The 12,542-nt window shown below is 57.5% G+C and overlaps 1 protein-coding gene across 1 annotated transcript in view; it reads right to left on the bottom strand.

The window, feature by feature from the left end:
- Positions 1-10,304, bottom strand: part of LRRFIP1 (LRR binding FLII interacting protein 1) — a 64,058-nt gene extending 53,754 nt beyond the window's left edge. Inside the window, exons 1-4 of the mRNA XM_045294409.1 lie at positions 10,251-10,304; positions 9,413-9,499; positions 3,796-3,813; positions 513-560 (exon numbers count right to left, since the gene is read on the bottom strand). Of these exons, the coding sequence (XP_045150344.1) occupies positions 513-560; positions 3,796-3,813; positions 9,413-9,499; positions 10,251-10,304 (207 nt within the window). The remainder of the gene's footprint in view (positions 1-512; positions 561-3,795; positions 3,814-9,412; positions 9,500-10,250) is intronic.
- Between the last annotated feature and the right edge of the window lie 2,238 nt (positions 10,305-12,542).

Genomic DNA, 12,542 nt, shown 5'->3' with positions numbered 1-12,542 from the left:
GGGGGGCGGGTTTGTCCCGGGGTTTCAGGAGACACAGGGGCGAGGCGGGGACGAGGTGAGTCGGGGTCCGAGAGGGCTCACAGGGCGGACAGCGAAGAGGACTGAGTATACGGCCACTTCCAGGTGTGGCTGTCAATTTGGACAATCCTCAGGCCAGGGACACAGGTTCAGCCTATGGATCCCCATGGGAGCGTCGTCTGCCTGAGGAATTGGGGGTGACCAAGGGAGCCCCCCTCCCAGGGGTCTACCGCAGAACTGCCCCACAGGGGCTCCTTGGCTGTTCTCTTGAGGGACTTGACTGCCAGGCCTTTGTTCTTTGGTGCACAACCTTCCTTCAGGTTAGTCGCCACCTGGCACTGATCGTTCACACCACCCGGGGAAGATGAGACAACAAAGGCTGGACCAGGCCCATCTCTAAACAATCAGGGCCCAGATGCCCAGAGTCCCAGGAGAACCACCCTCGGGTACAATGCAAATGCGTCTGAATGCCGGAACCCGCACGCAAGGCGTACCATCCACTGCTCGATGTCACCCCACTTTGTGTCCAGCCCATAGTATTTCTGGAGGCAGAAAGGAGAGATGTCAGGGGAGGAGGAAAAGGCAACTGCTTAAGAAACTGTTCGGACATGCACTTTCAAACGGCAGCCCGGCCCACAGCAAGGGGACAAGCCCAAGCAGCAGCCAGAACTCACTGTGGGTTCTAGGTGGGAGGGGGAGCTGCCCTGTCCCCAGGCAGGGGGATTTGGGAGCCTGGGAAAGAGGAGCTCCCCAGCAAACCAAGAGCGCAGGACAAAAGCATTCCTGGGTGGGGAGCTGGCAACAGGACCTGGAGACTAAATTCACAGCAACCTTATTTCAAGTCCTTGCTTCCCAGAACTGCCCAGGGGGCAGGGCTGCTAATAAGAAGCGCAGCCGAGAACAGTCCCCAAGTGATAGGAAAATCAAACCAACCCCCCGCAAACCCACTGATGGAGGAGGGGGCTCTGTGATGGTCTCTAGAGCGCTGATCTGGCTTTGGGTACCTGAGAAAACACTGGGGTCTCCTAAGAGAGCCCACTGGCCAGGTGGTCTCTGGGTCTCAGAGAAGAAACGCAAGCAGAGCTGTGGCCTGTGCTCTGGATTCACTGGACGCCCGACCTCTGTGCTTCCCGCCTTGCTTGCTAGTGGGCGGCACAGCGGTCCTGGTGAGGATGACGCAGGGAGACTCGGAATGGCTGCTGCTGCTGTTAGGAGGTACGGCCGCTCCAGAACCAGGCGGCAACCCAGCTCATCTCAAATAGCACCTTTCTGCTTTTCTCCTGCCGCTCCGTCCACACTAAGAAAGGCCTTCAGGCCAGTCCCTCCTGGGCCAGCGATGGCTTGGCGCAGCAACACAGGAAGGGACTTGAATTTGTCAAATGTGGCTGTAAAAGAACGAGAGCCAGAAAGCACAAAAAAATCACAGGCCCCTGCTAGAATCTCTCTCCCACTTTGAACACAAGGCGCGTGTGCATTACCTAGCAACCAAGTGTCTTGCTGGGCGGGGTCAGAAACAATGGTGCCCGGCTCAAAGACAGTGGCCAGTGATGCCACTTTGAATGTCTGCAGCTGTCCAGTGTCCTCCAGGGCTCATTCGGCCTCCACTGACCTCATCCCAGGATTCAGCTTCATTAATTCCCAGGTTTTGCAGCACAAGCCATGTCCATGTTAACCAACGTTTGAACCCGTTCAAAACCCTCTAAGGGAAAACCAGTCGGGGCCTCCATCTCGTAGAACACAAATGGGGTTTTCTCTTTTGACACATTAAAATCTCACCATCCAAGGGGTGGGGGGGTGGGGGATTTGGATGCTACCAGAACACAACAGTCCTTGAAACTGCACCCCAGCAGGCCAGACGGCAGGTGCTGGGTCGGCGGGCTACGTTTGGTTGGGTTTCAGTTTATTTTGAAGGGTGGCCAAATTTCAAGCTTAATGCCCTAACATGGTCTCACGCCTTTTCCTTTGAGGGTTGGCTACATGGGAAAACAGAAAGAGGGAAAAAAATAGGAGGGGGCTAAAGGTTTTCAAAATAATCCCAAAATCTACCAACCCCATCTCTTTCTGTATACCACTTTCTTTAGACTTTAAATTCAGAAAGGAGGTGAAAATCAAATGCCTCTAATAGCATGCCCTAACCTCTGTTGAAATAGAAGACAGGAGCTTGAAGCTGTTCTGTCCTCGGTGTATGGGAATTCAGTTCATGCCAGGCCTGTCCCCACGGCCGCGTGTCTATTATTCATCTGTGAAACTTGACGGCATCGTCCCGCTTTATCATGATCAAGAAAGATGAAAATACCCTTTGAAAGAGGCGGGCAGTGAATATGAATTCCCAATAAAACGCTAAATCCCCAAAGACGTGTTTCTCGTGCGTTTTCCACGCTCATCCTTGGCTGTCTGACCCCTCTACACCTTTGTCAGAGTGCCCTCGGGAAGGTCTTCTCACGAGAGAAACAGGAGCTCAATCCCACAGCCTCTCTCCTGCTGGAACGCCAGCTACTTGTCCTTGCCATCTCTCTGGGGGGGTGGGGAGGGGGACAGAGGGCACCTCCAGCATCAGCAGGTGTCCTGTGTTAGTGAGTGGCACCAACACAGCAAGCTTCAGGAAGGTGAGGTGACTTGGGGGGGGGGGGCGTGGTTAGCAGGTGAGTCATGCAAAGAAGCCAGGGAAGGTGGAGAGCACTGGGCTTGCAGAAACAGCTGTGACCCAGGAGAAGAGGACCGAGGTGCTGGGCAGCCACAAGGGCCAGCAGAGAGGAGCCACTTCCTCTGTTTCCCATGCACAGACCTGGGAGGAGGGCGTGTCCACCCTGAGCCGGGGCTGGGCCTGTGTTCTGCCCCAAGGACGCTGGCCCTTCCTCTGCTGTCACTCTGGACGCAAGCCACCCTTGGGACAAAGCTCTACAGCTGCACTGCTGGGGAGCCCAGGGAGAGAAAGCCATGGGTGAGCTGCGCGGAGAGTCCCTGTGGGAACTGCAGGACGGAGTGCCGATTCTACAGGGGTAGACCATTGAGTCGGGCTCTGCTAGTTACAGCGGAGCGGCCAGCCTTGTCTTTGCCAGGTCCAGCTGGCATGGGACTCCCTTTAGAATTTGAAACTTTACTCTGAATGTACATATCAGTATGTGGACCCTTGGAGAACCAATGTGGCACCAACCAGACCCGGGTGCTGAATCCGCTGAGCCTCGTGGCCTCCTCAGGCTCGTGGTTAAGGAGAGAGAAGAGGGCAGGGAAAGTAACAAACAAAAACACCACACTGGTGGCTGTCAGCTCGATTGTGACTCAGTGAGTCTACAGGGCACCGTATGACACCCACACACACACCCGGGTCTCCGAGGGCCCATGTCATCTTTACAGAAAGCCCAATCTTTCTCCTGTGAGGTGGCCGGTGGGTTTGAACCTCCGACCTTTTGGTTAACAGCCGAGGGTGTTGGCCACTGTACTCTGGGGGCTCCTTATTTGACTTCAAGAGGGTCCCCAAATTCAGAAACGTGCTTTGTCTGGGCATTAGCCCCTCCCCTCCCCAAGGGGCATTTTTCCTAGCATCTTGATGGAAAAGGGCAAGGACAGAGGCATGTGTCTGGAGGTGGCTCTTCGGGGTGTCTGTGCGGGGGGTGCGGGCGAGGCAGAGGTGTTCACACGCCCTCACACACCAAGCGGCATTCTGAGAAGCGAGAGGTCTGTGCATCTCGGGGGCAAAGCGCTACTGCTGGAAGGCGACCAGGCTCTGGTCCCGGAGACCAGTGCATGCAAACAGAGGAGAAACAAAGAAGTGCCTACCTTTTGAACCTGATAGATCTACAGAGAGGGGCAAGAGAGAAGGGGGAGAGAAAGACATCACCCCGTTAGAGAAGCAGAGCGGCAGAGGCAGGTCCCACAGTCACCCAGAACTTCGCACAGGAGAGTCATCTTGGGGAAGACGGAGAGGGCTTGAACCCCCACCCCAAACAGCGGGTACTTCCCAAATAGACATCTAATATGAAGTGGAACCCCCAAAGCCCTCTGAACCCCCTGCAGGATGTCCTCATCCCTCACTTCTCCAGTCTGTCCTGGATCAATGGGCTGGAGGAGCGTGGCCGTGCCGGTGTGAATCCACTAGGACCCGCTGTGGTCTCCACAGGACCCTGCGGGTGCCATGTGCTCGCTCCTTCACCATCCACCTCAGCATTTCCGTCACACGGGGAGCTCCAGCCCTGAAATGCCGGCCCCTAATCGCAAAGTCATCCGTGGTGCCGAAAGATGCTCTGGTTAGGCGGCTATACCAGGACGCAAAGTCATCCATGGTGCCGAAAGATGCTCTGGTTAGGCGGCTATACCAGGACGCAAAGTCATCCATGGTGCCGAAAGATGCTCTGGTTAGGCGGCTATACCAGGACGCAATCCGGGAGGATCCCAGTGAAACACAGAAGGAAGCGTCTGACGCAAGACGGCGGATGTGGTGACGCTGGGAGTGTGGCACGTTCTCCTGTTCAATTCCTTCTGAGGGTTCTTCTAGCTCCTTGTTGGGTAAGAATGAGATGTCCATTCACTCCCTCAGTCCCCTCTGCAAGGGCAGCGAGTTACTGAATGTGGCTCTGTGAGCCAAACTCTCTACCTCCCACCAACCGACCTTTCCCTGCTGGGGTCTGGTAAGAAAGTGGGGGGCAACACTGATAGGATTCACCTGTCAGTAACTGTGAACAGGGGTTCCTGGAGGGCCATCCGGCTGGGTATAAAATGAGCCCTCTGACAAGCAGGAGGGATCTCATTACTAGCAAGAACCAGGAGTGGAGCGTGTCCTCTGGACCCGAGATCCCTGCGCAGTGAGCCTCCTGGATCCAGATGACGGCCATGGCATCGGAGGAGCAGCAGCAGAACCAGGAGCCAGACCATGAAACACAGTAATGGACCTTCTACCCCACGGAGCAGGTGGAGCTGAGTGCTTTTAGGCAGGAGGCTGACGTGCAGAGTGGGGTGCCTCTGGGCACTTAGTTGGGGAAGCTGGGCTTGCTGACCCACAGAAGCGGGGCTGAGTGCCTGTGGGCTGAGGCTTACTGGAGTGGGCGGCTCTGGGCACTGAACTCAGGGAGCTGGGCCTACGGACCCGCAGAGCTTGAGCTGTGTGCCTCTGGGTTGAGGCTCACATTGATGAACAGACCTGGGACTTTGTCACTTGTCCTGATAAATTACATGACAACTTGTTAACTTCCCCAATAAACTCTTTAGTCATGAACATGGTCTGTGAGCCCTGGGTAGCCATTGCAGTGGACACTGGAACCCAGAGAAGTAAAACAAAGAACAGTAACAAAGACATCACAACTCTCTTACCCCCCTATCAGACCAGGCACGAACAGGGCCAGGACCTGCCCACGTGATGAGGGTGAGCTCAGGTGCACAGAATCGCGCTCACGCCTCCGTGGAAGCTTGGACACACCTGCTACCTGGTCGCTATGGTGACAGAGAGGTGCTTTGGGCTCCCATTGGTACTGGTTCTCCCGTGGGTTTCCCAGAGGACAGCCACGTGTAGTCTTCCCTAACAGTCCCTGTTAGGGAGCCCACACTCCTTGTCAACGTGGGCGGGAGCCCTAGCTGGTTCTCACCTTCTGCACTGGTGGGGGGCGGGGGCCTGGCCTGGGGGCTCTGGGCTACCAGCAGCCAGCTCGCCACCCCGCCCTGCCCCAGGCTCTTCGGAGCTTGGTGGCACAGCTGATGCGAAGCATCTTGACAAATACAAGTGGATGGAGAGACGTCCAGACCCCCGTCATCAACCTGTGTCCCTGAGATGCTCCCCAGAGCCTGCCACCAGGAAGTGCCCTGGAGTCAAGGGGGGACGGGACACACAGCTGGAAGGAAGCCTTTCCAAACCTCGTGGGGCTTACCCGCCAGATGGCAGCCCAGTGTGAGTGGGGAAGGCACACGGTGGACTCTTCACCCCACGTCCCTGCACAGCCGAGCTGGCTTCCCTTTCCTCGGCGGGGGCCGGGGTGGGGGTCTCCTGGGCCTCACTGGGCTCGGTGGGGGTGGGGGTGGCAAATACCTCCATTATCCACTAGGTTTGGGCTGACCGACTCCCAATATCCATGCTGATACCAGATGTAATGCCGAGATGGACACCCCCTGTCTTCACACTGTGAGTCTTAGTCAATTCTCTCCAGAAACAGAACCAGTCAGGGGACACGTGCACACACACACACACACACACACTCTCTCTCTCTCTCTCTCTCTCTCTCTCTCTCTCTCTCTCTATCAAAAAGTGCTGCTAGCTGCTCAGGTTTATTCCCAGTAAAGCCTGTCCCAATGTCTCTGCCGTCCGGGACAGCCCCTGCACAGGGCCCCATTCAATGGTCACCATGACCTTCTGAGCTGACCTCTCGGCCTTAAATTTAATCGGCCCAGCACATCCCCTTAGAAGTCACGTGGAGTTTTTTACGTGACCTTTCTGAAGCCCTATGCACTACAGATATGCCTCTATACGCACATCTTAAGACTCAGATCTTAAAGGCACAATCACACCGTCTACCAATGACACCATGACTAGAAGAGAAAAAACAAACAAGAAAAATGTTTTTCACACCCAAAGAAGTAAACTTTGAGGGCTCTGTGGAGGTTGAGGGGTGGGGAGTAAACGAGCAGGGGGGATACCCTGACATTTAAATGTGTGATCAATTTAAGAAAGTGAGAGGGAAAAAAAAACCAATGATCTTTTCATTCCATTTCCCCATGGTCATTCTGAAACCTGTATATGTGTATAGGGTCAGGGCGAGGAGGCTTACTTGGGTTCCCGGGCTGGTGGGGAACATTCTAGACATTCAGATTAGGGCTAGCCCAGAGTCCCAGCAGCCTTGTCCACCGCCAGTCTTGAGACTGATGTTTCTGCAGAAGTCCCTCAAAACTTGTTCTAAAGGCCTTTCACAGCCAGACAACGGGGCCCCCCACCAGGAAGCCCAGTGTTTTCCTGACATCAATGTACTGGCATGCAAATGCTTTCCGAGGGGCATCTGGGCTGGCGCTGGGAGCCTCACTCAGCCATGCCTTCCTGTAGCTGGGCATGCTGGCCCTGGAAGGCAGAGGCCCAGCAGCAGACGCTGAACGTGGTGTGGAATTAAAGTGCACCGGGGTGGTGGTGGTGGGGTGTGTGTTCAACTCAAAGGGAGACAGGGAGGCTTTGCTTTGAAAAGAAGCCACTGGCAGGCTGGTTTGGAGCTGGGCTGCTAACCTGAAGGTCAGCAGTTTGAATCCACCAGCCGCTCCGTGGGAGCATGGGAGTGCTCTGTGGGAGAAAGATGTGGCTCTCTACTCCCGTAAAGAGTGACAGTCCTGGAAACCCACAGGGGCAACTCTGCCCCGGCCTAGAGGGTCACTCTGACTCCCCAGCATTGACCCTCTGGCAGTGAGTACGGGTTTGGGATCATAGAAATGGAGTCTTGGCTTAATCCCTGCCACAAGTGCTTTTCTTTCCCAACCACGGACTCTTGCCAAAGAGCTGTGGGTGCGAGGGGTCAGCTTCAGCACAGCCCTCTGCTGTGCCAAGGGCACTGACAGCTCATCTACGTGGGCAATGGGAAGGGGTGGGAGTCACACCCAGGCAGCCTCACTGTTGTCGGGGTGCACACTGGGGTTCTCGCCAGAGCAAACGTCCCTCCAATGTGACTCAACCACACTCACTGCCGCCCGGTCTGTGCTGGCTCACAGCGACCCCCGGGGGTTCCCAGACTGTCACTATGGACAGGGGGAGAGAGCCCCGTCTTCCTCCGGAGAGCCGTTTCGAACTGCCGACCACGGGCATCGCAGCCCAACAGGTGGCCACAGTGACACCAGGGCTCCAATGTCAGAGAACAAAAAAACCCCCAAATCTCGCTGCCGCTGAGTCAGTGCTGACTCACAGTGACCCTGAAGGACAGGGTAGAAGCGGCCCCTGGGTTCCGAGACTGTCACTTTACGGGAGCTGAGAGCCTGGCCCTTCTCCCACAGAGCTGCCGATGGGTTCAAACTGCAAATGCTGCTGTTTGCCACCATGGTGCGGGCCACTGCTCTGCCGGGCTCCTAGGGTGGGCGAGGCTCACTCTGTCCTCCTTGTCGGACCGAGCGACAAAACAATTGCAGCTCTGGAGGCAGAGCGGGTCCCAGCCGCACTCAACGAGGAGACCAGGCGTCCCTCAAACACGCCTCTGCTCTTCGGTCACCGGATGCTGCGGTCACAGCGGTGGGCGTGTGGGATGTGGCCTGGCTCCTCTGATGGGGACCAGCGTCCCCTTCTGTCTCCACAGTCTGGCCAGCTCCAGCATCCCCACCCCCCTTTCTCATCTCTAGCTCACTCCTCACCCCATGTGGAAGTCTTCTTCCCAATGTCGAGCCGGCTGGCCCAGCCCTGTTCACACGTTCCAGTGGCTGGCTGGGCCCCGTCCCAGTGGCCAGGGTGGTGAGTGAGCGGCCTCCACAGAACATGGCCCTCTGGGTTCCCTGCCTCCGTTGGGAACATGGCGGAGTCTGGAATGGTTTCCAGAGGCGCTCGGATTTCCATTGATATCTGACCTGCTGTCCACTTGGCTCGCCTTTGTCCTTCCTGTAGGACAGGACCCGGTGGGAGCGGGTGTGGAAGGAGGGCCAGCCCCCTTGCCCTCCGTAAGGTGGACAGCCACCGACTCCTGGAGGCTGCCGACATCCACCTCCTGCCGCCCAAACACGCCTATCTCTGAACAAGGAATGCCCGGTGAGGGCGGTGGACATGTTGTGGAAGGTCTCACTGGCCGAGGGAGAGCCTGCACCGAGAGGACCTTGACCTCTCTGCTGTGTCGGCTACAGCCACGCTCACCACTCAGGCTGACCGGCCTTGCGGCTCAGAGTCAGACCGTGAGACACACAGGCAGCAGCCCCAGAGCCGCAGCAGGGGGACACTCGGCACAGTCGGTCGGCCTGTGAGGGGCATTGCCGCAGTGGCCGCCCCTTCCAGGAGAGGCCTAGGTCTGCTCTGTGTCGCCACAGGAGGGCTCTGGGAACCTCAAAATCTTAGGAACACCTTATAAACCACGGGGGGAGGGGCTTTCCCCTCACCAAGCAATGTTGCCAGTCGTGAGAAATGTGAACACGCTCCTGGTCATGTTCTCGTTTGAAGGGCTCAGAGTCCAGCTCTTGGAACTGAGAAGAAGATCAGAAAGCTCAGGCGCCTAGATGCTGTGTGTGTGTGTGTGTGTGTGTGTGTGTGTGTTGCCGGCTCAGAGCTGGAAGTTGGACCTGGGAGCTGCCAGGCCAGTGCCCAGGCCAAGAATGCCCGGTATCTCAACTATGTGCTCTCCCGGCCTGACCTTGGATGACTGTCACATGCGTCCCCACCCACGAGCAATGTCCAGTGGACAGGTGTGTCCACAGCAGCGTCTGCAGTGCAGGCCACCATCTGCGCCCCCAGGGACGCCTGCCTTACCTCCTTCTGCTGTCGCTCCAGCTCCTTCATGCGGATCTCGCGGGCCTCTGCGCGGGCTGCGCGCTTCGCGGCCAGCCTGGCTTCCGCCTGGAAGAGAGGGGCGGGAGACTGTGAGTGTGGCCAGCCCTGGGGATGCAGACTTGTCCTGTGCGGACAGCAGAGACCCCACGGGGCAGTGCCACTCTGACTGGTAGGGTCACCACACATCAGTCCCAGAAGCAGTGCAACCAGAAGGCCCCTCAGCATGGAGGGGCCAGAGGTGGGCTCACACTCCTACAGAAAAGGCCGGTGGCTGGCAAGGGACCTCTGGCGGGCGAAGGAGATGGTCAGCGAGGGCAAGGGGCAGCATGGCTGACTGCATGCGCTCAGGAACCTCATAGAGGGCGCATGCATGGGTGAGCTGTGCTGCCCTGGTCCTCACAAGGGTGCTGGAGGTGGAGCCAGCCACACCCTCAGTGTCCTCTACAGTACAGATGCCTCCTCTGCCCCGTGTCTAGGGGATGGAGCCGAGGCACAGAGAGGGTGAGAGACTGGCCCACAGCCACACAGCCCTGGAGCCGCAGGCTGCCCTCAGGAGGCAGGCAGCCTGGCTGAGTGCCTGTGGGATCAGTGGTCCAGCCCCGCCCTTCATAGGAAGCTGGTGCCGTGCTGAGGTCACAGGGCAGGGCAGGGGGTACAGACTCTGACCCCACTCCCCAGCCACGCCTGCCTCCCAGGCGACACAGCAGGGCTGAGACCAGTGCGCGAAAGTTCTAGAGGACAGTCCTCTCTGTTGTGCAAGGCGTGCCTTCAGGGGACATCTGCTGGTGCAGCTTGGTCAGCGTCTCCTGGAGGTCACCTCGGCGTTGCCCGATAGATGCTGGCCGGGGTCCCCAGGCCCGTGCTCCCCCATCACTTCCTGTGATGGTCAAGAGCCCTGGGGAGGGGCAGTGGCACCAGCTGACCGAGCTCAGGCTCCCTGGTGCCCAGGCCAGCCTGCACACCCTCACTCCTCCGAGGAGGGCAGGGGTGGTGGCCCTCCCTTCCCCAAGTCCGGTGCTCAGTGGACAACCACAGTTGTGTCGGCGCTGGAAGCCCCGTGGCCCTGTTTCTCTGTGAAGAGTCACTCCATGCTGTGTGTGAAGGGCCACGTGACGAGGTCTGGAAGCGGGCAGCGCCGTTAACCAATCTACACTAATTAAACAACCACCGTAACCCACACCACCATCAACTGCTAATGATCCCTGCCAGCGACCTGATCTACAGGGCAGGGCGGGCCTGCCCCTGTGGGTTTCCGAGGCTGCGAACTGTTCCAGGAGTAGGGAGCCTGGCCTTTCTTCCTCCCGTTTTGGGACAGTAAGCTAGAGACTGACTCTTCACTTTACACCCTGACAAGCCTTTCTCTTGCAGCGCAGCTGGTGGGCTTGGAGGGGTGACCTTCCGGTGGGTGCTGGAGTGCTTTCGCCGAGGTGCCACTGGGGCTCCATCCCCGTGAGCAAGCCACCTCAGCTGGCAAAGATGATGGGAGAGTAGCGATGTCATCAGAGCCACTAGTCGAGCGACGTGGCTTAATCAAAAAGGTAGGTGATGCAGGTAAACCTGACCTAATCAGGCGTGGAAGGCCCAGAGATGCTGCTATCAGCCTCACAGACCTGAGCTGCTGTGTCATTGGGTGGCCGGTGCGTGGGGGGAGGGGGGTAGAAGGCAAGGAAGTGTGGGCGGCCTCTGGGAACCAAAGCAGCCCCCCACTGGCAGCCAGCAGGAAAGCAGAGACTGTGGCCCCACAGCCAGGGGCACTGGAATCTGCCCACAGGGATGCCAGTGTGAAGAGGGTCTCGAGGCCCAGAAGGGGCACACCCCCTGGCACCAGCCTGCATCTTTGAGAGGCTTACTCACAGCAGGGAAAGGTGGCCCCCAAGCCCTGGCCCACGAAATCACCCAGCACTAAACAGGGAGGGCTCCCCAAGCAGCTCAGCCTGGGGGGCAGGGGGGAGGGCTGCTCCCCAGCAAGGGGTCGGTCACAGGAGACCGTGAGGTTGCAATGGCTACTTCTGGGAGCCGGGTGGGGCAGGGGTGGGGGAACAGGACCAGTGTGTGGTCTGAGCTATATCTGAGCCCCCACACACTGAAGACCCCAGAAACTCTCACTGCCTTTGGGTCGATTCTGACTCACAGCAACCCTATAGAACAGGATAGAACTGCCCCTGTGGGTTCCGAGACCAACTCTTCTCAGGAGCAGAAAGCCCCGTCTTCTCCCACAGAGTGGCTGGTGGTTTGGAACTGCTGACAGTGCTGTTAGTAGCCCAATGTATAACCACTATGCCACCAGGAATTCTAAGCTTCCCCCAATTTCTCCTGCCCACCTTCACCCCTCACCCACCCTGCCTGTCCGGCCCTTACCCTTCCTGGTTTGTCTCTGGCCTGAGGCAGAGGCAGATTCCAGCAGAGACCACTGTCTGCTGGCCGGTGGCACGGCCCCTCCTCCTCAGGGGGCAGACCCCACAATGCTGCCTGGGACCCCACTGTGTCTGTGGGACAGCCTGTCTCCATCCAGTGAATGGTTCCCATCCAGCCTGTCTTCTTTAAAAAAATCATTTTATTGGGGGCTCGTACAACTCTTATCACAATCCATACTACATCCATTGTGTCAAGCACATTTGTACATTTGTTGCCACCATCATTCTCAAAACATTTGCTTTCTACTTGAGCCCTTGATATCAGCTACTTTTTCCCCTCCCTCGCCGCTCCCCCAAGCCTGCCTTCTTCCCACTCTCACTGAGTGGCCTCACACACTGTCCCGTCTCGGAGGGGCACAGCATTAATTGGTTTACAGACAACACCCCCTGACAAGTGGAAACAACCAGGTGAAAGAATAACTGGTAGTGGCAGCCACTGTACAATTAGGCTTGATCTAACTGAAAAATGGGTTGTTACAGTATCTGTAAGAGCTCCCGATAAAATGATTTAAAAAATAAAACTTCTTACACAGCCATGTGCGGGCCAGCCAGGCGGGCAGGACCAGTGGTGCGGGCAGAGAGGAGGTCTGCAGTTCACCGTGGGTTATGAAAGGTGCCCTCCAGCCCTTTGCGAGCACCACGCCTCTCAGGATTCCGGTCTGAGTCAGAGCTGGGGAACACACTCGGAAACGCAG

Source organism: Echinops telfairi, unplaced genomic scaffold, assembly GCF_000313985.2.
Source record: "Echinops telfairi isolate 266 unplaced genomic scaffold, ASM31398v2 ScPeMD7_3;HRSCAF=10, whole genome shotgun sequence".
In the NCBI taxonomy this organism is placed as follows: Eukaryota; Metazoa; Chordata; class Mammalia; order Afrosoricida; family Tenrecidae; genus Echinops; species Echinops telfairi.
Note: the sequence above shows the minus strand (reverse complement) of the source record. Positions and strands in the feature narration are given on the sequence as shown.